Raw genomic sequence first — 24,687 nt, forward strand, 5'->3', positions numbered from 1 at the left:
CCGTGTAACGCTACGCTATTTTTAATCATTGTAAGTTATGTTCAACCTTTTTATATTAATGTCTCGTAGCTAAGTTATTATTATGCTTATTTAAAACGAAGTAATCATGATGTTGGGCTAATTACTAAAATTGGGTAATTGGGCTTTGTACCATAATTGGGGTTTGGATAAAAGAACGACACTTGTGGAAATTAGACTATGGGCTATTAATGGGCTTTATATTTGTTTAACTAAATGAAAGTTTGTTAATGTTAATATAAAGATTTACAATTGGGCGTCCCTATAAATTACCATATACACTCGATCGGACACGATGGGCGGGGTATTTATATGTACGAATAATCGTTCATTTAACCGGACACGGGAATGGATTAATAGCCACTAGAATAATTAAAACAGGGGTGAAATTACATTCAAGGGTAATTGGTGTAATTGTTAACAAAGTAGTAAAACCTTGGTTTACACGCAGTCGATAACCTGGTGTATTCATCAAACAAAGTATTAAAACCTTGTTACAATTCGAATCCCCAATTAGTTGGAATATTTAACTTCGGGTATAATAATAATTTGACAAGGACACTTGCAATTTATATTTATGACTGATGGACTGTTATGGACAAAAAACCAGACGGACATATTAAATAATCCAGGACAAAGGACAATTAACCCATGGGCATAAAACTAAAATCAACACGTCAAACATCATGATTACGGAAGTTTAAATAAGCATAATTCTTTTATTTCATATTTAATTTCCTTTATTTTATATTTAATTGCACTTCTAATTATCGCACTTTTATTTATTGTTATTTTATTTTATTGCACTTTTAATTATCGTACTTTTTAATTATCGCAATTTTATTTTATCGCATTTTTATTATTCGCAATTTCATTATCGTTATTTACTTTACGCTTTAATTTTAGTCTTGTATTTATATTTTACATTAGGTTTTAACTGCGACTAAAGTTTTAAAATCGACAAACCGGTCATTAAACGGTAAAAACCCCCCTTTATAACAATAATATTACTTATATATATATTTGTATTTTTATAAAAGTAAACTAATATAGCGTTGAGCTTTGTTCAAAGATTTCCCTGTGGAACGAACCGGACTTACTAAAAACTACACTACTGTACGATTAGGTACACTGCCTATAAGTGTTGTAGCAAGGTTTAAGTATATCCATTCTATAAATAAATAAATATCTTGTGTAAAATTGTATCGTATTTAATAGTTTTTCCTAGTAAAATAATAACTATTTTATATACACCTCGCTGAGCATCAGGTAGCTGTTGTTGTAGGAAAATTCTGCTAACGGTAGATGTCGATCCCAACTGTTTCCGAAATCAATAACACATGCTCGTAGCATATCTTCAAGCGTTTGTATCGTCCTTTCGCTCTGCCCATCAGTTTGTGGATGATATGCAGTACTCATGTCTAGACGAGTTCCTAATGCTTGCTGTAATGTCTGCCAGAATCTTGAAATAAATCTGCCATCCCTATCAGAGATAATAGAGATTGGTATTCCATGTCTGGAGATGACTTCCTTCAAATACAGGCGTGCTAACTTCTCCATCTTGTCATCTTCTCTTATTGGCAAGAAATGTGCTGATTTGGTGAGACGATCAACTATTATCCAAATAGTATCAAAACCACTTGCAGTCCTTGGCAATTTAGTGATGAAATCCATGGTAATGTTTTCCCATTTCCATTCCGGGATTTCGGGTTGTTGAAGTAGACCTGATGGTTTCTGATGCTCAGCTTTGACCTTAGAACACGTCAAACATTCTCCTACGTATTTAGCAACATCGTCTTTCATACCCAGCCACCAAAAATGTTTCTTGAGATCCTTGTACATCTTCCCCGTTCCAGGATGTATTGAGTATCTGGTTTTATGAGCTTCTCTAAGTACCATTTCTCTCATATCTCCAAATTTTGGTACCCAAATCCTTTCAGCCCTATACCGGGTTCCGTCTTCCCGAATATTAAGATGCTTCTCCGATCCTTTGGGTATTTCATCCTTTAAATTTCCCTCTTTTAAAACTCCTTGTTGCGCCTCCTTTATTTGAGTAGTAAGGTTATTATGAATCATTATATTCATAGATTTTACTCGAATGGGTTCTCTGTCCTTCCTGCTCAAGGCATCGGCTACCACATTTGTCTTCCCCGGGTGGTAACGAATCTCAAAGTCATAATCATTCAATAATTCAATCCACCTACGCTGCCTCATATTCAGTTGTTTCTGATTAAATATGTGTTGAAGACTTTTGTGGTCGGTATATATAATACTTTTGACCCCATATAAGTAGTGCCTCCAAGTCTTTAATGCAAAAACAACCGCGTCTAATTCCAAATCATGCGTCGTATAATTTTGTTCGTGAGTCTTCAATTGTCTAGACGCATAAGCAATCACCTTTGTTCGTTGCATTAATACACAACCGAGACCTTGCTTTGATGCATCACAATAAATCACAAAATCATCATTCCCTTCAGGCAATGACAATATAGGTGCCGTAGTTAGCTTTTTCTTCAATAACTGAAACGCTTTCTCTTGTTCATCATTCCATTCAAATTTATTCCCTTTATGCGTTAATGCAGTCAAGGGTTTTGCTATTCTGGAAAAGTCTTGGATGAACCTTCTGTAGTAACCAGCTAGTCCTAAAAACTGGCGTATGTGTTTCGGAGTTTTCGGGGTTTCCCACTTTTTAACAGTTTCTATCTTTGCCGGATCCACCTTAATACCTTCTTTGTTCACTATGTGACCGAGGAATTGAACTTCTTCCAATCAAAATGCACACTTTGAAAACTTAGCGTACAATTCTTCCTTCCTCAATACTTCTAACACCTTTCTCAAATGTTCACCGTGTTCTTGGTCATTCTTTGAGTAAATAAGTATGTCATCAATGAAAACAATGACAAACTTGTCAAGGTATGGTCCACACACTCGGTTCATAAGGTCCATGAACACAGCTGGTGCATTAGTTAAACCAAACGGCATGACCATAAACTCGTAATGACCGTAACGTGTTCTGAAAGCAGTCTTTGGAATATCATCTTCTTTCACCCGCATTTGATGATACCCTGAACGTAAGTCAATCTTTGAATAAACAGACGAGCCTTGTAGTTGATCAAATAAGTAGTCGATTCTTGGTAGTGGGTAGCGGTTCTTAATGGTAAGTTTGTTCAACTCTCGGTAGTCGATACACAACCTGAATGTACCATCTTTCTTCTTAACAAACAAAATAGGAGCTCCCCACGGTGATGTGCTTGATCGAATGAAACCACGCTCTAAAAGTTCTTGTAATTGGCTTTGCAGTTCTTTCATCTCGCTGGGTGCAAGTCTGTAAGGAGAACGAGCTATTGGTGCAGCTCCTGGTACAAGATCTATTTGAAATTCAACGGATCGATGTGGGGGTAATCCCGGTAATTCTTTCGGAAATACATCGGGAAATTCTTTTGCAATGGGAACATCATTGATGCTCTTTTCTTCAGTTTTTACTTTCTCGACGTGTGTTAGAACAGCATAGCAACCTTTTCTTATTAGTTTTTGTGCCTTCAAATTACTAATAAGATGTAGCTTCGTGTTGCCCTTTTCTCCGTACACCATTAAGGGTTTTCCTTTTTCTCGTATAATGCGAATTGCATTTTTGTAACAAACGATCTCTGCTTTAACTTCTTTCAGCCAGTCCATACCGATTATCACATCAAAACTCCCTAACTCTACTGGTATCAAATCAATCTTAAATGTTTCGCTAAACAGTTTAATTTCTCGATTTCGACATATATTATCTGCTGAAATTAATTTACCATTTGCTAATTCGAGTAAAAATTTACTATCCAAAGGCGTCAATGGAAAACTTAATTTAGCACAAAAATCTCTACTCATATAGCTTCTATCCGCACCCGAATCAAATAAAACGTAAGCAGATTTATTGTCAATAAGAAACGTACCCGTAACAAGCTCCGGGTCTTCCTGTGCCTCTGCCGCATTAATATTGAAAACTCTTCCGCGGCCTTGTCCATTCGTGTTCTCCTGGTTCGGGCAATTTCTAATAATGTGGCCCGGTTTTCCACATTTATAACAAACTACATTGGCATAACTTGCTCCGACACTACTTGCTCCGCCATTACTCGTTCCGACACCATTTGTTCCTTTCGTTCTATTAACCCCTGGTCCGTAGACCTCACACTTCGCCGCGCTATGACCATTTCTTTTACACTTGTTGCAAAATTTGGTGCAGAACCCCGAGTGATACTTTTCACACCTTTGGCATAGCTGCTTCTGATTGTTGTTGTTGTTGCGGTTATTATTGTTGTTGGGATGATTGTTGTAGTTGCTGTTGTTGTTGTTGTTGTTGTTGTTGTTGTTGTTGTTGTTGTTGTTGTTGTTGTTGTTGTTGGGCCGTTTGTTGTAGTTGCGATTGATGTTGCGATTATTGGGATAATTGTTGCGATTATTGTTGTAATTGCTGTTGTTGTTGTATTGGTGATTCTTATCACCGTTTTCCTCCCACTTTCTTTTGACTTGCTTCACATTGGCCTCTTCAGCAGTCTATTCTTTAATTCTTTCTTCAATCTGGTTCACTAGTTTGTGAGCCATTCTACATGCCTGTTGTATGGAGGCGGGCTCGTGTGAACTTATATCTTCTTGGATTCTTTCCGGTAATCCTTTCACAAATGCGTCGATCTTCTCTTCCTCATCTTCGAATGCTCCCGGACACAATAGGCACAATTCTATGAATCGTCTTTCATACGTGGTAATATCAAATCCTTGGGTTTGTAACCCTCTAAGTTCTGTCTTGAGCTTATTGACCTCGGTTCTGGGACGGTACTTCTCGTTCATCATGTGCTTGAATGCTGACCACGGTAGTGCGTACGCATCGTCTTGTCCCACTTGCTCTAGATAGGTATTCCACCATGTTAACGCAGAACCTGTGAAGGTATGCGTAGCGTACTTCACTTTGTCCTCTTCAGTACACTTACTTATGGCAAACACCTATTCGACCTTCTCGGTCCACCGTTTCAATCCGATCGGTCCTTCGGTTCCATCAAATTCCAAAGGTTTGCAGGCAGTGAATTCTTTGTAGGTGCATCCTACACGATTTCCTGTACTGCTAGATCCAAGGTTATTGTTGGTATGTAGCGCAGCCTGTACTGCGGCTATGTTTGAAGCTAGGAAAGTACGGAATTCCTCTTCATTCATATTCACGGTGTGTCGAGTAGTCGGTGCCATTTCCTTCTAAATAGTCAAATGGAACAAGTTAATCATACAGAATATTAAGAGTAGTTAATAGTATTTCGTAGCATAATATGAACTCATTTATAAAAGCTTTTTCTTCATATTAGTGTTTTATAAGTTTAAATTCGGGTAGTACCTACCCGTTAAGTTCATACTTAGTAGCTAATATACAATTCAACTACTACAATTCTATATGAAAAACTGATTATAATAATATTTCGCGTTCAAACTTTTACACAATATTTTACAAACTTACAATACCGCTTATTTTACATATAGCATGAAATATAGCACACAATAAATTTGATACAAGATGGTTGTGAAGATAATTCTAGCTAGTACACAAGTCGTTCAGCAAAGGCAATAAAGACACGTAATTCATACGTCCAGAAACAAGTCATGCATTCTGGTTTTACTATGATTACTTCCCATCCTTGGTCTTGTGGAACATAACCGTTATGGCCGTTGATAAGACAGCGTGTTGTAACTGTAGGGATTTAACAGGTTAGAAAGTCTTAAAACCATTTAAGAAACATAATCAAAGCGGAAGCAAGTAAGTAACATTTTTAACTTGTTAATCTTAAACCAATTTAAAGCTAAATCCCACAAGGATCAAGTTGTGAATATTATGCTTACAAATTAACAAGAAAAGATAGAGTGTTATACCTCCTTAATTAAGTTTAAGGGCTGTCCAAAATGAGCAGAAAGTTTGAAGGAGATGATGATGAAATGAGCCCCTAACTTGAACCTTCAAGTGTATAGAACCCTAAGCTCTTGTGCTCCACCACCACCCTTAATCTTGGCTATACTTTGGAACCTTTAAACCCTTGTTAACTAACTTGAAAAACCACTTTTCTGCCTTGTAAAAATCGGACAGCAGCTGCAGTTTGTGAGCTGAAAAAGATGAAGAAAATGATGGCAAATAAGCTTCTAACTTGAAGCCTCAAGTGTTGTATACCCCAAGCTCTTGTTTTACCAACACCTTCTATTATTTGGTTAGGATTTTAGACACTTGAATGCAATAAAATTAGCAAGCAAAGAACACTTCCTTCACCCAAAACAGTTCGGCCAGATGGTCTCCTGAACCAGAATTTTCAGCCACTTTTTAATGAGTATTACTTGTGTATTTGAGTCAAAAGTCATTGGTTTAAGTGTCTTGCATGCCCTTAAGTCTTGTGCCATTGGAAGTAACAAAATAAGGCATGGGATGTCTCCTAGGAGACCCCATAAAACCGTCCCATGTATATGTATATGACAAGATTCATATTTTTTATAAAACTTGTATTAATTAGTCTTGTAAATATATAAACTTGTTATATACAACATACATATATTAAGTTACTTACATTTTATAAACCAATTTATAAAATATAACACAACATAATTATTTAAACCTATAAATAATTAAATGTAAATTATCCAAATAATTTATCTCAATTGATAATATTTTAGAAATCCGATTTTCTAAAATCCAAGTGTCGCGTATTTGTTTAATGAACCAATCGTTAAGATCAAATACGTTTAAGGTGTCGGTAAGCTTGTTATTGGGTATGACCCGACGTGGATCATAACATATTAGCCACATTAATTTAATATGTCTCTCGGGCATACGAAATACCTTCAATCTCCCACTTGCACGAGAAACATAAGAAAATAATGCAAGTGATGGATACAGCCTAACACACCGTCCATCACCCCTAATATGTTATGACTTTGTGCCATTCAATAACATCATCCCTTTCGAGTTCCCTTCTCGAATATGAATAGGTGAATCTTTCATTATATCCTTTCGTCCTAGATGTCATGTCAAATCCAAGAGATACAGAGTGACCACTCTCTTATAGACTCAACTTTATCAGGCCTTAGACATCTTACTCTCAACGAATAAGAGGGACAAATTCCATCTTGACTACATACGTCCTAGATACACACTTTGTATTATACCTGAGCTCTTCCTTATGTACTACCATATTTCAGAATAGCGAAGGAAAGAGTCAAGGCATAATACTCGGTGAATATCAGGACCCAATATGTATCTCAGGTCAGAGGATACGATGATATTCGCCTTTACTCAAGATTACATGTGATCAACCACAAAGGCTCCATACAGTAAATCTTGAGAGCGGGTCTTCCAATATTTGTATCCCGCAAATATCTATGAACCTTGGCAGCAACCCTGCCCCACATTCAACCTATGAATGTATACCAATCCAAGTTCATAATAGTCTAAACCTCACACTCATTCCCACAAATGTGATCGACTACGAAATTTAGAATAATAGCTTATTCATGGATAAAATATGCAAAATAGGAACTTAACTCAAAATAAATTAAACCATAATTATATTAATGAGTTTGAACCACTTCGTCCCGTTACAATACTTAAAACAGATCATGACCAATCACTAGAATATCGAAGCCCTAATGCACAAACATGTCCTTCATGTTTTGCTCCATATAAGAGTTTCGTGAGTGGATCCGCTATGTTATGATCTGTGTGAACTTTGCGAATACATATCTTTCCCTTTTCAACTTCATCCCTAATGTAGTTGAATCTCCGCTCAATGTGACGGGTCTTTTGGTGAGCACGAGGTTCCTTGATTTGGGCAATCGCACCTTCGTTGTCACAAAAGATCTCAAGAGGGTCTTGAATGGTAGGGACCACTCCTAAGTCGTCGATGAATTTCTTCATCCATGCAGCTTCCTTAGCTGCCAATGAGGCGGCAATGTACTCCGATTCTGTAGTGGATAATGCAACAACATCTTGTTTTGAACTCTTCCAAGAGACCGCACCTCCATTTAATGTAAAGACATAACCGGATTGTGATCGAGAATCATCTCGATCAGTTTGGAAGCTCGCGTCCACGTAACCTTTTACTGCGAGTTCCTCTTCACCAGACCCGTATATTAGAAACATATCCTTAGTCCTTTTAAGGTATTTCAATATACTTTTAACATCAATCCAATGACTGTTTCCTGGGTTATTCTGGTATCTACTTGTCAAGCTAAGAGCGCATGACACATCCGGTCTAGTACATATCATTGCATACATGATTGACCCAATAGCAGATGCGTATGGGACATTCTTCATTCTCTCCTGTTCATCTTTTGTGGTGGGGCACTGAGATGAACTGAGAAGTGTTCCTCTTTGAATAGGTACCAAACCTTTCTTAGAGTTCTCCATCTTGAACCTTTTCAAGAACTTTTCAATGTATGCGCTTTGATTCAAACCTATCAATTTCTTGGATCTATCCCTGTAGATCCCAATCCCCAAAATGTATTTTGCATCTCCAATATCCTTAATGGAGAAGCAACTACTTAGCCAAGTCTTAACTCCTTGCATTTGCGGAATATCATTTCCAAATAATAATATATCATCCACATATAGTACAAGGAATATGACAGAGCTCCCACTAGCTTTCTTGTATACACAAGCTTCATCTCCATTTTTGATGAAGTCAAATTTCTTGGCTTCCTCATTAAAACGATGATTCCACATTCTAGAAGCTTGTTTCAGTCCGTAGATTGACTTCCTTAGTTTACATACTTTGTCAGGATGTTTTGGATCAACAAAACCTTCAGGCTGAACCATATAGACATCCTCCTCAAGATATCCATTTAGAAAGGCGGTTTTGACATCCATTTGCCATATCTCATAATTATAATGTGCAGCAATGGCAAATAATATCCTGATAGACTTTAGCATTACTACAGGTGAAAAAGTTTCATCATAATCAACCCCTTGAGTTTGAGTGAAACCTTTTGCCACAAGTCTAGCATTGTATGTATCTAAGTTTCCATGTATGTCGGTTTTCTTCTTGAAAATCCATTTACAATCAACTAACTTGGAGCTAGTAGGTTGTATAACCAATTCCCAAACTTGGTTGTCATACATGGATTGCATTTCAGCTTTCATGGCTTCCTGCCATTTATCTTTATCAATCCGTGATAAAGCATCTTGGTAGTTTGTTGGTTCATCCAAATCAACCGTATAGCAACCATCTATGAGAAACCCATATCTCTCAGGAGGATTGCTAATCCTACCAGATCTACGAATGTCTTGTGTATCTTGATCATCCATTTGATCACTTTCAACATTTTCATGTTGAGTGCTAGTGTCAACCAATTGTGTATCATCTACTTGATCTTGAACCTCTTCAAGATCTATCTTCCTTTCACTATTTCCTTCCATTAGGAACTTAGTTTCAAGGAATTCCGCCTTCCGAGCAACAAATACATTCTGCTCGGATGGATCATAGAAATAGTATCCCATATCATCCTTGGGATATCCTATGAAGATACACTTCATGGATCGAGCATTCAACTTATTAGGGACGTAACGCTTAGGATAAGCTTCACATCCCCATACCTTTAAGTATGATAGAGATTGAGGTTTACCAAACCACATCTCGTGAGGAGTTCGTTCCACTTTCTTGGTTGGGGCCATATTTAAAATACGGGCCGCGGAGCTTAGACAATAACCCCAAAATGATAGAGGCAACGAGCTTCTTGCCATCATAGATCGAACCATATCCATTAGGGTTCGGTTCCTCCTTTCGGAAACTCCATTAAGTTGGGGTGTTCCGGGTGGAGTAAGTTGTGAGATAATCCCACAACTCCTAAGATGATCTTGGAAGGCATCGCTTAGGTATTCACCTCCTCTATCGGTACGAAGTACCTTAATTGTCCTATTGAGTTGATTTTGTACTTCGTTTTGATATTCTTTGAATGCCTCAAACGTTTCGTCCTTGTGTCTTAATAAGTAGACATATCCGAAACGACTAAAGTCATCAATGAAGGTAACGAAGTGTCTTTCACCATTCCTAGCTATGGGCTTAAAGGGTCCACATACATCCGAATGTATTAATTCCAATAAGTCCTTAGCCCTTTCATAGGTTTCTTTGAAAGGTGCTTTAGTCATTTTGCCTTGCAAACAAGATTCACATACATCAAACGAGTCAAGTTCATTTGATTTCAAAAGTCCATTCTTTTGAAGTGTATGTATTCGATTCTTGTTTATGTGACCAAGGCGACAATGCCATAAGTAGGAATCACTCAAATCCATTTTGAGCTTCTTGGTGCTTGCTTGGTATATTGAGCTATCGAATGATGTGTTATCATGAACCAATTCATAAATACCATTCAAAGGCGAAGCCTTAAAATAGAACATATCATTCAAGAAAACATGGATATCATCATTAATAAAATTAAGATTAAAACCACATTGTCTTAAATGGGAAACAGAAATAATGTTTCGCGTTAAATCAGGTGCATACAAAACATTTTTCAATATAAGCTCCAAACCACTTGGTAGCTTTAAAACAAAGTCTCCTTGAGCTTTTACGTGCACCTTTGCACCATTTCCCATGTAGAGACTTGTTGTTCCCGCATTTAGTTTACTTCTTATGAACCCTTGCAATGAATTGCAAATATGAGTTCCACATCCTGTGTCTAATACCCATGTATTAGAAGAAGTAATACTAAGCTCAACGTATATCATGTATACATTACCTGAGTTTTGCCCTGCATCCCTCTTTGCATTCAACTCCTTTAGGTAGACCGGGCAGTTGCGTTTCCAGTGACTTATCACACCGCAACCAAAGCACGGAGCTTCCTTGGGGTTTGCTTGTCTGGCACCCTTTTGCCATTTAGTGTTGTTGGTTGGGGTAACCATCTTCCCCTTTCCTTTGCCCTTATAGGTGGGTCCTTTCTTCTTAGCCACCTTTGGCTTAGAAGAGGATTCATCCTTGGATCCACCTTCTCTGATCACGAGCATGGGTGAAGCCTCTTTACCCATGCTTGATTCATCCGTCCTTGGCATGACATGTAGTTCGTCAATGCTCTTATCCCAATCATTCATGCTGTAATTCAACACGCATGTGTCAAACCTATTTGACAAAGAGCTGAGAATAAGGTCCGTGGTTAATACATTAGACACGGGACTGTTGAGACGGTGCAATCGATCAATGAGGCTTTTCATCTTTAGTACATTAGATGAAATGGATTGGGGTTTATTTTCCTTTTCGAGGATGGACCTCAATGATAGGTTATTAAAGTTGATTGGTGCGTGTGGAATGTTGTTGTTATTGGCGGCCAACTACAAAATTTAACAAAGTTCATTTAAGTATTGATTTTAATTTAACATTCAATACCCTTTTAATCCAATTGATATATTAAATTTTAGAATCCAACGGTAAACCAAATTTCGGTTAGGTGACCTTTATCCCGTTATTTGATTTAGCTAGGTAGTCATTATATGACAATTACAATCCTTTTGCAACTTCTAATGTATGGGATCATGCAATCCTTTTGCATGGCATATTATCCCATCAACGCCTATTTGTTCCTCATGCTTCGGTGACCCTAAGTTCATGATTCCCAAATCAAGTCGTCCTACTTGTGTAAACGTGTAAACTTAACATACAAGTGGTTAGGTGACCTTTATCCCACAAGCATGCGAAACTCACCTTAATCATATTAGTTTGTTCATGATGGTTAGGTGACCTTTATCCCATCATGAGTTCCCTAACATGCTTAAGTGTCACACAAAAGGATGGCGTTAAACTTGTTGCCTTGTTTAGTAAAAGGGATTTTAAGTTTTCGTTAATTCTAGTTTGAGAAAACTTTTATGCCATACACTAACATGCATTTAGTGTATGGTTCTTATGAAAATCCATTTTCATGTCTATAAACCATTTTATATATATGATCCTAATCATGATCTTAATAACCGTTTATTAATGTCCTTTTAGCCATTTTTAATTTAACCAATTAAATTGTCGTTTTGCATGTCGTTAACTTGTGTGATTAACTTGTAGCATACAAACATACAATCCACAATCATACAATACACAACCATGCATGCAAAACAAATATGTTCACAATCAAGCCATTTTGGTAGACATTTGTTTAGCCGAAAACAAATGCCACCGGAAAAGGGGTAATTACACAAAGTAGGAGATTTCAAATCTCCCACTTAACCTTGCATCCAAATGCTCCTTGTGTTCTTCAAGTCTTCATCATCTTGTTCTTCATTTTTACAAAATATGTATCCTAATACATTTTTATCTAGAAAATGAAATACAACCTATTCTATTTTACATACCAAATGTAAAACAAATTACATAGCCAAAATAATAATTATTACATGCCAATTGAATGAATATTATTACAAACCAATTGAATAAATATCAATCAACCATGTATGCAACCAAACACAAGGTCAAGGCTTAGATTGTGAACATCATCAACATAAGAGATAGGCAATACAGAATCACAAGTGATTGGAAACACATAATCATAAGTGATCTGCAACACAGAATCACAAGTGATTGGCAATACAGAATCACAAGTGATCGGCAACACAGAATCACAAGTGATTGGCAGTACAGAATCACAAGTGATTTGCAGTACAGAATCACAAGTGATTGGCAGTACAGAATGCAGAATCACAAGTGATTTTGGCCAAAATGACAACCACCCAAAACCGAAAATTTTACATTCTACTTCATGCATGTTCATAGAATGCAAAATTATAGTGGGTTTAATAATCATCTAGAAGCATATTTCAACAACTTCGGCTCTAGATACCATTGTAGGGATTTAACAGGTTAGAAAGTCTTAAAACCATTTAAGAAACATAATCAAAGCGGAAGCAAGTAAGTAACATTTTTAACTTGTTAATCTTAAACCAATTTAAAGCTAAATCCCACAAGGATCAAGTTGTGAATATTATGCTTACAAATTAACAAGAAAAGATAGAGTGTTATACCTCCTTAATTAAGTTTAAGGGCTGTCCAAAATGAGCAGAAAGTTTGAAGGAGATGATGATGAAATGAGCCCCTAACTTGAACCTTCAAGTGTATAGAACCCTAAGCTCTTGTGCTCCACCACCACCCTTAATCTTGGGTATACTTTGGAACCTTTAAACCCTTGTTAACTAACTTGAAAAACCACTTTTCTGCCTTGTAAAAATCGGACAGCAGCTGCAGTTTGTGAGCTGAAAAAGATGAAGAAAATGATGGCAAATAAGCTTCTAACTTGAAGCCTCAAGTGTTGTATACCCCAAGCTCTTGTTTTACCAACACCTTCTATTATTTGGTTAGGATTTTAGACACTTGAATGCAATAAAATTAGCAAGCAAAGAACACTTCCTTCACCCAAAACAGTTCGGCCAGATGGTCTCCTGAACCAGAATTTTCAGCCACTTTTTAATGAGTATTACTTGTGTATTTGAGTCAAAAGTCATTGGTTTAAGTGTCTTGCATGCCCTTAAGTCTTGTGCCATTGGAAGTAACAAAATAAGGCATGGGATGTCTCCTAGGAGACCCCATAAAACCGTCCCATGTATATGTATATGACAAGATTCATATTTTTTATAAAACTTGTATTAATTAGTCTTGTAAATATATAAACTTGTTATATACAACATACATATATTAAGTTACTTACATTTTATAAACCAATTTATAAAATATAACACAACATAATTATTTAAACCTATAAATAATTAAATGTAAATTATCCAAATAATTTATCTCAATTGATAATATTTTAGAAATCCGATTTTCTAAAATCCAAGTGTCGCGTATTTGTTTAATGAACCAATCGTTAAGATCAAATACGTTTAAGGTGTCGGTAAGCTTGTTATTGGGTATGACCCGACTTGGATCATAACATATTAGCCACATTAATTTAATATGTCTCTCGGGCATACGAAATACCTTCAGTAACGTCGTCAAAGGGACGAGGGTTATGTAATGTCCAACAGTCCCGTAACAATCTAAAAACCTCATTTCTTACCCCAATTACCGACTCCGTCACTTGTGGGAACGTTTTGTTTAATAGTTGTAGCCCGATGTTCTTGTTCTCACTTTGGTGAGAAGCGAGCATTACTAATCCGTAAGCATAACATGCTTCTTTATGTTGCATGTTAGCCGCTTTTTCTAAATCACGAAGTCCAATATTCGGATATATTGAGTCAAAATAATTTCTTTACCCATTGCGTAAAATAGCATTTGGGTTCCCCGCAATATATGCGTCAAAATAAACACATCGTAACTTATGGATTTCCCAATTTGATATCCCCCATCTTTCGAACGAAAGCCTTTTATAAACCAAGGCATTCTTGGAACGTTCTTTGAATGTCTTACAAACTGATCTCGCCTTAAATAGTTGTGACGAAGAATTCTGACCGACTCTAGACAAGATTTCATCAATCATGTCTCCGGGTAGGTCTCTTAAAATATTGGGTTGTCTATCCATTTTGTGTTTTTATACTGTAAAATAGACAAGAGTTAGATTCATAAAAAAAAATACTTATTAATACAAGCAATTTTTACATATATCATAAAGCATAAGCACACTATATTACATATATTACACCACACGAATACAACTATCTTATTCCGACTCGCTTGTTTCTTCTTCTTCGGTTTTGGTTCGTTTTGCTAAGTTTCTAGGGATATATGATGTTCCCCTAATACGAGCCGTCGTTTTCCACATTGGTTTAGAAAAACCTGGTGGTTTAGAGGTTCCCGGGTCATTGTTACAACTTAAGGACTTCGGGGGTTGACGATACATATAAAGTTCATCGGGGTTGGGATTAGATTTCTCTATTTTTATGCCCTTTCCTTTATTATTTTCTTTTGCCTTTTTAAATTCAGTTGGGGTAATTTCTATAACATCATCGGAATTCTCGTCGGAATCCGATTCATCGGAGAATTGGTAATCCTCCCAATATTTTGCTTCCTTGGCGGAAACACCATTGACCATAATTAACCTTGGTCGGTTGGTTGAGGATTTTCTTTTACTTAACCGTTTTATTATTTCCCCCACCGGTTCTATTTCTTCATCCGGTTCTGATTCTTCTTCCGGTTCCGACTCTTCTTCCGGTTCCTCTTCGGGAACTTGTGAATCAGTCCACGAATCATTCCAATTTACATTTGACTCTTCATTATTATTAGGTGAGTCAATGGAACTTGTTCTAGAGGTAGACATCTATCACATAATATCAAATGCATTAAGAGATTAATATATCACATAATATTCACATGTTAAAAATATATAGTTTCTAACAAAATTTGTTAAGCAATCATTTTTCAAGTAAACACGGTCGAAGTCCAGACTCACTAATGCATCCTAACATACTCGATAAGACACACTAATGCAAAATTCTGGTTCTCTAAGACCAACGCTCTGATACCAACTGAAATGTCCCGTTCTTATTGATTAAAAACATTCCATATTAATTGATTTCGTTGCGAGGTTTTGACCTCTATATGAGACGTTTTTCAAAGACTGCATTCATTTTAAAACAAACCATAACCTTTATTTCATCAATAAAGGTTTAAAAAGCTTTACGTAGATTATCAAATAATGATAATCTAAAATATCCTGTTTACACACGACCATTACATAATGGTTTACAATACAAATATGTTACAACAAAATAAGTTTCTTGAATGCAGTTTTTACACAATATCATACAAGCATGGACTCCAAATCTCGTCCTTATTTAAGTATGCGACAGCGGAAGCTCTTAATAATCACCTGAGAATAAACATGCTTAAAACGTCAACAAAAATGTTGGTGAGTTATAGGTTTAACCTATATATATCAAATAATAATAGACCACAAGATTTCATATTTCAATACACATCCCATACATAGAGATAAAAATCATTCATATGGTGAACACCTGGTAACCGACATTAACAAGATGCATATATAAGAATATCCCCATCATTCCGGGACACCCTTCGGATATGATATAAATTTCGAAGTACTAAAGCATCCGGTACTTTGGATGGGGTTTGTTAGGCCCAATAGATCTATCTTTAGGATTCGCGTCAATTAGGGTGTCTGTTCCCTAATTCTTAGATTACCAGACTTAATAAAAAGGGGCATATTCGATTTCGATAATTCAACCATAGAATGTAGTTTCACGTACTTGTGTCTATTTTGTAAATCATTTATAAAACCTGCATGTATTCTTATCCCAAAAATATTAGATTTTAAAAGTGGGACTATAACTCACTTTCACAGATTTTTACTTCGTCGGGAAGTAAGACTTGGCCACTGGTTGATTCACGAACCTATAACAATATATACATATATATCAAAGTATGTTCAAAATATATTTACAACACTTTTAATATATTTTGATGTTTTAAGTTTATTAAGTCAGCTGTCCTCGTTAGTAACCTACAACTAGTTGTCCACAGTTAGATGTACAGAAATAAATCGATAAATATTATCTTGAATCAATCCACGACCCAGTGTATACGTATCTCAGTATTGATCACAACTCAAACTATATATATTTTGGAATCAACCTCAACCCTGTATAGCTAACTCCAACATTCACATATAGAGTGTCTATGATTGTTCTGAAATATATATAGATGTGTCGACATGATAGGTCGAAACATTGTATACGTGTCTATGGTATCTCAAGATTACATAATACACAATACAAGTTGATTAAGTTATGGTTGGAATAGATTTGTTACCAATTTTCACGTAGCTAAAATGAGAAAAATTATCCAATCTTGTTTTACCCATAACTTCTTCATTTTAAATCTGTTTTGAGTGAATCAAATTGCTATGGTTTCATATTGAACTCTATTTTATGAAGCTAAACAAAAAAAGTATAGGTTCATAGTCGGAAAAATAAGTTACAAGTCATTTTTGTAAAGGTAGTCATTTCAGTCGAAAGAATGACGTCTAGATGACCATTTTAGAAAACATACTTCCACTTTGAGTTTAACCATAATTTTTGGATATAGTTTCATATTCATAATAAAAATCATTTTCTCAGAATAACAACTTTTAAATCAAAGTTTATCATAGTTTTTAATTAACTAACCCAAAATAGCCCGCGGTGTTACTACGACTGCGTAAATCCGGTTTTACTGTGTTTTTCGTGTTTCCAGGTTTTAAATCATTAAGTTAGCATATCATATAGATATAGAACATGTGTTTAGTTGATTTTAAAAGTCAAGTTAGAAGGATTAACTTTTATTTGCGAACAAGTTTAGAATTAACTAAACTATGTTCTAGTGATTACAAGTTTAAACCTTCGAATAAGATAGCTTTATATGTATGAATCGAATGATGTTATGAACATCATTACTACCTTAAGTTCCTTGGATAAACCTACTGGAAAAGAGAAAAATGGATCTAGCTTCAACGGATCCTTGGATGGCTCGAAGTTCTTGAAGCAGAATCATGACACGAAAACAAGTTCAAGTAAGATCATCACTTGAAATAAGATTGTTATAGTTATAGAAATTGAACCAAAGTTTGAATATGATTATTACCTTGTATTAGAATGATAACCTACTGTAAGAAACAAAGATTTCTTGAGGTTGGATGATCACCTTACAAGATTGGAAGTGAGCTAGCAAACTTGAAAGTATTCTTGATTTTATGTAACTAGAACTTGTAGAATATATGAAGAACACCTAGAACTTGAAGATAGAACTTGAGAGAGATCAATTAGATGAAGAAAATTGAAGAATGAAAGTGTTTGTAGGTGTTTTTGGTCGTTGGTGTATGGATTAGATATAAAGGATATGTAATTTTGTTTTCATGTAAATAAGTCATGAATGATTACTCATATTTTTGTAATTTTATGAGATATTTCATGCTAGTTGCCAAATGATGGTTCCCACATGTGTTAGGTGACTCACATGGGCTGCTAAGAGCTGATCATTGGAGTGTATATACCAATAGTACATACATCTAAAAGCTGTGTATTGTACGAGTACGAATACGGGTGCATACGAGTAGAATTGTTGATGAAACTGAACGAGGATGTAATTGTAAGCATTTTTGTTAAGTAAAAGTATTTTGATAAGTTTATTGAAGTCTTTCAAAAGTGTATAAATACATATTAAAACACTACATGTATATACATTTTAACTGAGTCGTTAAGTCATCGTTAGTCGTTACATGTAAGTGTTGTTTTGAAACCTTTAGGTTAACGATCTTGTTAAATGTTGTTAACCCAATGTTTATAATATCAAATGAGATTTTAAATTATTATATTATCATGATATTATCATGTATGAATATCTCTTAATATGATATATATACATTAAATGTCTTTACAACGATAATCGTTACATATATGTCTCGTTTAAAAATCATTAAGTTAGTAGTCTTGTTTTTACATATGTAGTTCATTGTTAATATACTTAATGATATGTTTACTTATCATAGTATCATGTTAACTATATATATATATATATATATATATATATATATATATATATATATATATATATATATATATATATATATATATATATATATATATATATATATATATATATATATATATATATATCCATATATATGTCATCATATAGTTTTTACAAGTTTTAACGTTCGTGAATCACCGGTCAACTTGGGTGGTCAATTGTCTATATGAAACATATTTAAATTAATCAAGTCTTAACAAGTTTGATTGCTTAACATGTTGGAAACATTTAATCATGTAAATATCAATCTCAATTAATATATATATAAACATGGAAAAGTTTGGATCACTACATGTTGAAGTACTTGAAAGGTTGTCCAAGAAAGGGTATTTCTAACAACAAAGGTATGAAAAGTTTTGATATTACTGCATTTGTTGACTCAGATTGGGGTAAAAATTTATTGGCTAGAAAATCAATTACCGGCTTTTGCATTTTTTGGGAGAATCTTTAATCTCTTGGAAAAGCAAAAGGCAGACAACTGTTTCAAGATCCTCTGCAGAAGCAGAGTATAGAGCAATGGGTGTAGCCACTTGTGAATTAATCTGGATTTTAAAATTTTTAACAGAACTGAAACTTGAAAATTTAATTCCAATAAAAATGTTTTGGGATAATTCTCCTGCAATACAAATTGCAGCCAATCCTGTTTTACATGAGAGGACCAAACATTTTGATATTGATTGACATTATGTTAGAGAAAAAGTTTCAAGTGGTGTTATTAAAATTAAAAAAATTGACTCTAACTTAAATACTGCAGATTTGTTTACAAAGGGCTTAACTTCAGCTCAACATAATCTTTTTTTGTAAAAATCTTAATTTGAAAGATGTATTTACAAATTAGATTGAGGGGGAGTGTTGAAAGACATGATTATATTTTCAATCGTATTTGTAACTTATTTTAGTTTTGTGCAGATTTGTAGATTAAAGTACATGTGTTGTTCTATGTTGGTGTTGGGCTTAAAGTTTTTATTATTTGGACTTCTGCACTTGGATTGAAGCTTATTGGATTGAAGGTCATTTGGGCTTAAAGCTATGGTCTATCAAGGTTAAAGCCTAAGATTGGTGCTCAAGTAATAAAAGGAGTATAAAAGGCCCTTATCAAGAGCAGATCATCATTCAGTCATTCCATGCATTCTAAAACACACACATACACCTGCTATTCTTGATCTTACAATTAGGGTTTTCGTATTATCTCTGTATTTTAATCAATCATCTTGAATCTATTCTGCTGTCAAGCTGTTTGTTCTTGTGTGTAATCTCAACAATTGTTCAACATAATTTGAACAATTGATTGTTGTGTATTCGACTGATTCTTAGTTTAATATAATTTGTTAAGTTTCTGTTTTTAGATCTGGTAATCAGATTGTTATTTTGTACAAAATAGTCTTAGTTATATAGTTTTCTTTTTAAAAAAAAAAAAAGAAAAGAAAAAAAAAAGCAACATCTAAACCAACAAGTCCGTCCCTATCACAAAGCCGTAAAGTAAAAATCAGTGTTGAACCCGACTGTTAAAGACAAATTCCATGGGTAAACAATAACCCCTCTCATTGTACGCACCGCCTATCATTTCCTTACCAAAATTACCCTAACACCACAGGGGTATAACTGTAATTATATTAATTATTTTATTAATCCTTACATACTAAAAGTGGTGCAACTTTATGTAGTTTCAGTTATATCCGATCGTCGTTTTGAGTTTGCGTTCACATTACAAACGGTCCCTCAACTTCGCATACTAAAAGTGGTGCAAGTTTATGTAGTTTCAGTTATATCCGATCGTCGTTTTGAGTTTGCGTTCACATTACAAACGGTCCCTCAACTTCGGCTATATTTACACAACGGCCCCTTAAGTTTACACTTTTTCAGGGGTAAAAAGTGTAAATATATAATTTTATTAAAATAAAAGAACTTAATTCCACCCGAATTTATAACGGGCCCTATCTTCTCGCTCGGTGCGAGTTAAATTTTTCCGAGACCACCGTTCAACTCTAAAAAGTCTTACGAACCCAACGAGACTAACTATACGCGAAACGGACACTTCTCAAAAATGCTAAACACAACGACAGCCCGTATCTTTCCGCTCGCCGCGAGTTAAATTTTTTCGACATGAGCGTCAGACTCGAAATAATATTATGAACAAAACGATAAAAAGTACGTTTGAAACGGACACTTTTTAAAAAACGCTAAAAACAATGATAGTCCGTATCTTCCTGCTCGCCGCGCGTTATATTTTTCCGACAGCACCGTCAGACTCGAAATAATTTAATCAACAAAACGAAACTAACTACGTTCAAAGCGGACAGATTTTAAAAAATACTAAAGACAACAACACCAACAACGTCGCTTATCACATGAGCCGTTTTTCCTTCTGTAAATACATAAAGCTACGTTAAATATGAATACGGAGTCCGAAAGTCCCCGCCGCATCGCGCGGGCCTGAAACCACACTAGTTATCATCTATTTAAAACATTTTTATTTATATTATTTTCTTCTAAACACACCTCCCAGCTAAACTTATCGTTCACCTCCTACCGCCACCGATGGCAGCGACACCACTCCTCCGACTGTCCATATCACCACCACCGCCAAAATCCACTCGCTCATCACTCCTATTTCACCCTCTCAGATCCACCACCCTCCCCCTTCAACAACCACTTAAAACTCCATCACTCCGTTCAAATTCCACCACCATAAACCGCCGTTTCAACCCAATCTCCGCCTCCAAAACCACCACACCCGTCACCGACCGTCTAATCTCCGCCGCCGCATACTTCTTCCCTTTCTTCAACGGCCTTCAGTACGGCCGTTACCTCTTCGCACAATACCCTAAAACCCTAGGTCTAATTCTCGAACCATTTCTCCCATTACTCTCAGTCTACCGTTCAGTTCCGTACGCCAGTTACTTAGCCTTTTTATTACTCTATATTGGTGTCGTACGCAACACTAATGTTAGTCGTTACGCTCGATTTAACGCGATGCAGGCGGTTGTTCTTGATGTCCTGTTGGTGCTACCTTTACTGGTTCAGAGGATTTTTAATCCGGGCCCACATGGAATTGGGGGAAAACTTGTGATGTTAAGTCATAATGTGATTTTTGTGTTTGTTGTTGTTTGTTTTGTTTATAGTTTCGGGTTTTCGGTTATGGGTCGCACTCCGAAGTTGCCGATTGTTGGTGAGGCTGCGGGTAGGCAGTTTTGAAGATTTTCGGCTTAACGGATAATGTACGTTTCATTTGTTCTTGTTAATTGAAATTTAGTTGTTTTTAAGTACTTTGGAATTCGATTATTGCCAGCTTTAATTGTGGTGAAGAATGTTTTGTTTGGTTATATAGTTTAAAAGATGAGTTATTATTCACTGTATCAATGTTTGTTTGTGTTGCGAAAATAGCTTATAAAATGTTGCAGTTTCTAAACATGAATGATTTTGTACAAAAGCCATTGACTTCACTTAAAAGAACTGTTTCTTGTAGTGTTTTAGCCCTTTAACTGATACTTAAACTTACAGAAGCTTCCCTATTTATAATGTATGGAACTGTAGATAATCTAATATCTAATATCTAATTCTAATATAGTGAATAAAAGATGAACGAAAAACTATTTGTTTCTAAGTTAAACTTGTGACAAAGAGTAACGATAAAGAGAGTGAATTTTAAGTAATAGCAGGCTATTACGACATAAAAGGTGACATGATTTTATTCATGATGGTATTTATGAATTTAGTTTGATTTTATTTTGTTGAAGAATATGAATATGAATATGAATATAAATGATAGTTATAGGATGCAAACATTCAAACTCATTTGTTACTTTTTATTTTGATACGTCATATGTGTCTAGCCAAAGACCTAGGGTTCCAGCTCAGAAACCAGTCGAGTTAACTTAGGGTTTTAGTTGTTTAGTATTATCATAATTAGTTTTTTTTAAAGTACAAGCTAGATCATCAAAATATGTGAGTATTGACTGACTTGCATCGTTAAAATTAACTATTTTATCATTTTACATATTTTCACCTGAACAGGGACTAATATGAAATATGACACGAGTTATTGCAACTCTTTATTTTTTTTTTTTTTTTTTGAACAGCAATACGGGATCACCCAGGGGGACTTAACCATCCATACGTTCATCTCCGTGCAGTGTGTAGGACTTGTACCTTAGAATGGTTAAGACTTTATATACTGATTGAGTTTCTTTAACCTAATTTAAGGTCTCTCAGATTTTGAATGTCACAGTTTTCTCTTGTTGACCTAATGGTGCTTCAAGAAAAATGGTTGTGGTTTCCAATTTTCAAGGTTATTTGCGAGTTAAAGGTGTATATTTCCAATTTTCAAGGTTATTTGCGAGGTAAAGGTGTATATATTTGATGGTAGTGTTGAAAAATTGGTAGTACTCGGCAAAAAGTCTCCAATTTACTCGGTCAAATTACTCAGATTATTCGGTCAAAACTCATATCACTCGGTCAAAATCGGTCAAAACTCGGTCAAATTAAGCCAAATTTTAAGATTACTCGAAAATTAGTCAAACTTGGTCAACACATGTCTGAGTATCCGAGTACTTCCCTAAAAATTCCCAGCCAAGTATTTCCGCCCCCGAGTAACGATTGTTGCAATCTTGCTTATTGGTTTATTTTTTTGGTTGATTGAAGTATTCCAAGATCACTATCTCTTTATATTACTGTGCAATCATTGTTTTCAGAAACTGCCTTTTTAACAATCAAAATGTTGTTTTTAATCTTACTATGCAATCATTATTTTCAGAAACTGCCTTTTAACAATAAAAATGTTGTTTTTAATCTTACTATGCAATCATTGTTTTCAGAAACTGCCTTTTTAACAATCAAAATGTTGTTTTTAATGCATAATTCTGTAAACTGCAAATTGAGTATCTGCAGCAGATGTAATTTGAAAATGCAATATTACAGAAATTAACTTGAAATACCTGTGATATTTAAAAGACAAATTGCCCAAATCGTCCATGTGTTTATGATTTTTTACCCAAATCGTCCCTGTATTAACAAAGCTGCATAAATCATCCTTAAATTCCAAATAACGTCCCAAATTAGTCCCTGCTTTAACTTTTGTTAAACTCTCCGTTAGTTAAAAATATATGAGTGGTCCCTGAAGTTTCATAAAAAGATTGTAACAAAGATCCTCATCATCTTCAAGATGAAGCTTTAGTGAAAGCTTTAAAAACGTTAAATTTGGTAGAAAACTAGTTGATTAAAAAATCAATATGATCCATCTGTGATTATTGGATACAAAGAAAGTGTACATTATTCGAGTGACACAAATCTTTTTTTTTTTTTTTTTTTTAACGGCAAAAAGTATATATTATATATATTAATACGAATATTACAATATTGTCATAGATCTTTTATCCAAGATCCAAGATCTTTTCCAAGATCTTTTCCTCCTTTTGTTGCAACCCCCAACCCCCGATGTTAATGGATAAAGCTCGCATTAAATCACCAACTTCATCCCTACCTTGTTAATTAGTTCCGAAAAAGAACGAATACATTCATCTCGATCGTAACCCAATTTAACCCCAAGATCAACCATCTTATTGATTTCTTGTTCTTTGGATAAGCCCGAACTGTTTACTTCCCCATTAGATCCATCATCCATTGTTGTTTTGACGTATTTCAAAACCAGGGAGTTGACTATAATCCGATTCTGATTTCTCCTTTTCATGTGTAGGATTTTTTAAACTAGGATCACCAACTGTTGGACTGACAGAATCATTTGAACCAACAGGAATCCTTTGCGACGTTTCTTCCCAATCTTCCAAATCCAAATTTACATTATTTTGCATAAACAAATCATTGTTATGCCTATCCTCCAAATCTTCAAAATTCGAGTCTACGAAATTCGATGAATCAACTTCATAAGAAATATACCTATCTTGATGTAAATTTGATTTCCATGAACCAATCTCCCTTACATAAGCAACATATTCAATTTTGTTAATTTCAACTTTGACAGCATGTGTGATTAATTCGTTTCTTCTTGTTGCAATGAAATCAAATTCTTTTACTTTAACCAACACATTGTGTTTTACATCGTTTAATTGGAGAAGATCTTGATTATCCAAAATAACCTTTTTAATAGGATTATCTTGAGGCACAGTAGGTGTTGATTTACTTCCCATTGCCACTAAAGCATAAGTTTTTCCAAAGTTGTAAT

At 35.1% G+C, this 24,687-nt stretch overlaps 1 protein-coding gene across 2 annotated transcripts; it reads left to right on the forward strand.

Annotated features, from left to right (window-relative positions):
• Window positions 1–21,016: 21,016 nt before the first annotated feature.
• LOC139858176 (protein TIC 20-II, chloroplastic) lies at window positions 21,017–24,219 on the forward strand. Of its 2 annotated transcripts, none has more exons than XM_071847033.1 (2): window positions 21,017–21,727; window positions 24,202–24,219. In XM_071847033.1, the coding sequence occupies exon 1, from the start codon at window positions 21,048–21,050 to the stop codon at window positions 21,702–21,704; it is 657 nt and encodes a 218-aa protein (XP_071703134.1). In that variant the 5' UTR covers window positions 21,017–21,047; the 3' UTR covers window positions 21,705–21,727; window positions 24,202–24,219. The 2 variants fall into 2 exon arrangements, with proteins under 2 accessions (XP_071703134.1, XP_071703133.1); XM_071847032.1 differs by lacking the exon at window positions 24,202–24,219 and adding an exon at window positions 22,589–22,777.
• Window positions 24,220–24,687: the final 468 nt, after the last annotated feature.

The sequence above is a fragment of the Rutidosis leptorrhynchoides genome, chromosome 7 (assembly GCF_046630445.1).
Source record: "Rutidosis leptorrhynchoides isolate AG116_Rl617_1_P2 chromosome 7, CSIRO_AGI_Rlap_v1, whole genome shotgun sequence".
In the NCBI taxonomy this organism is placed as follows: Eukaryota; Viridiplantae; Streptophyta; class Magnoliopsida; order Asterales; family Asteraceae; genus Rutidosis; species Rutidosis leptorrhynchoides.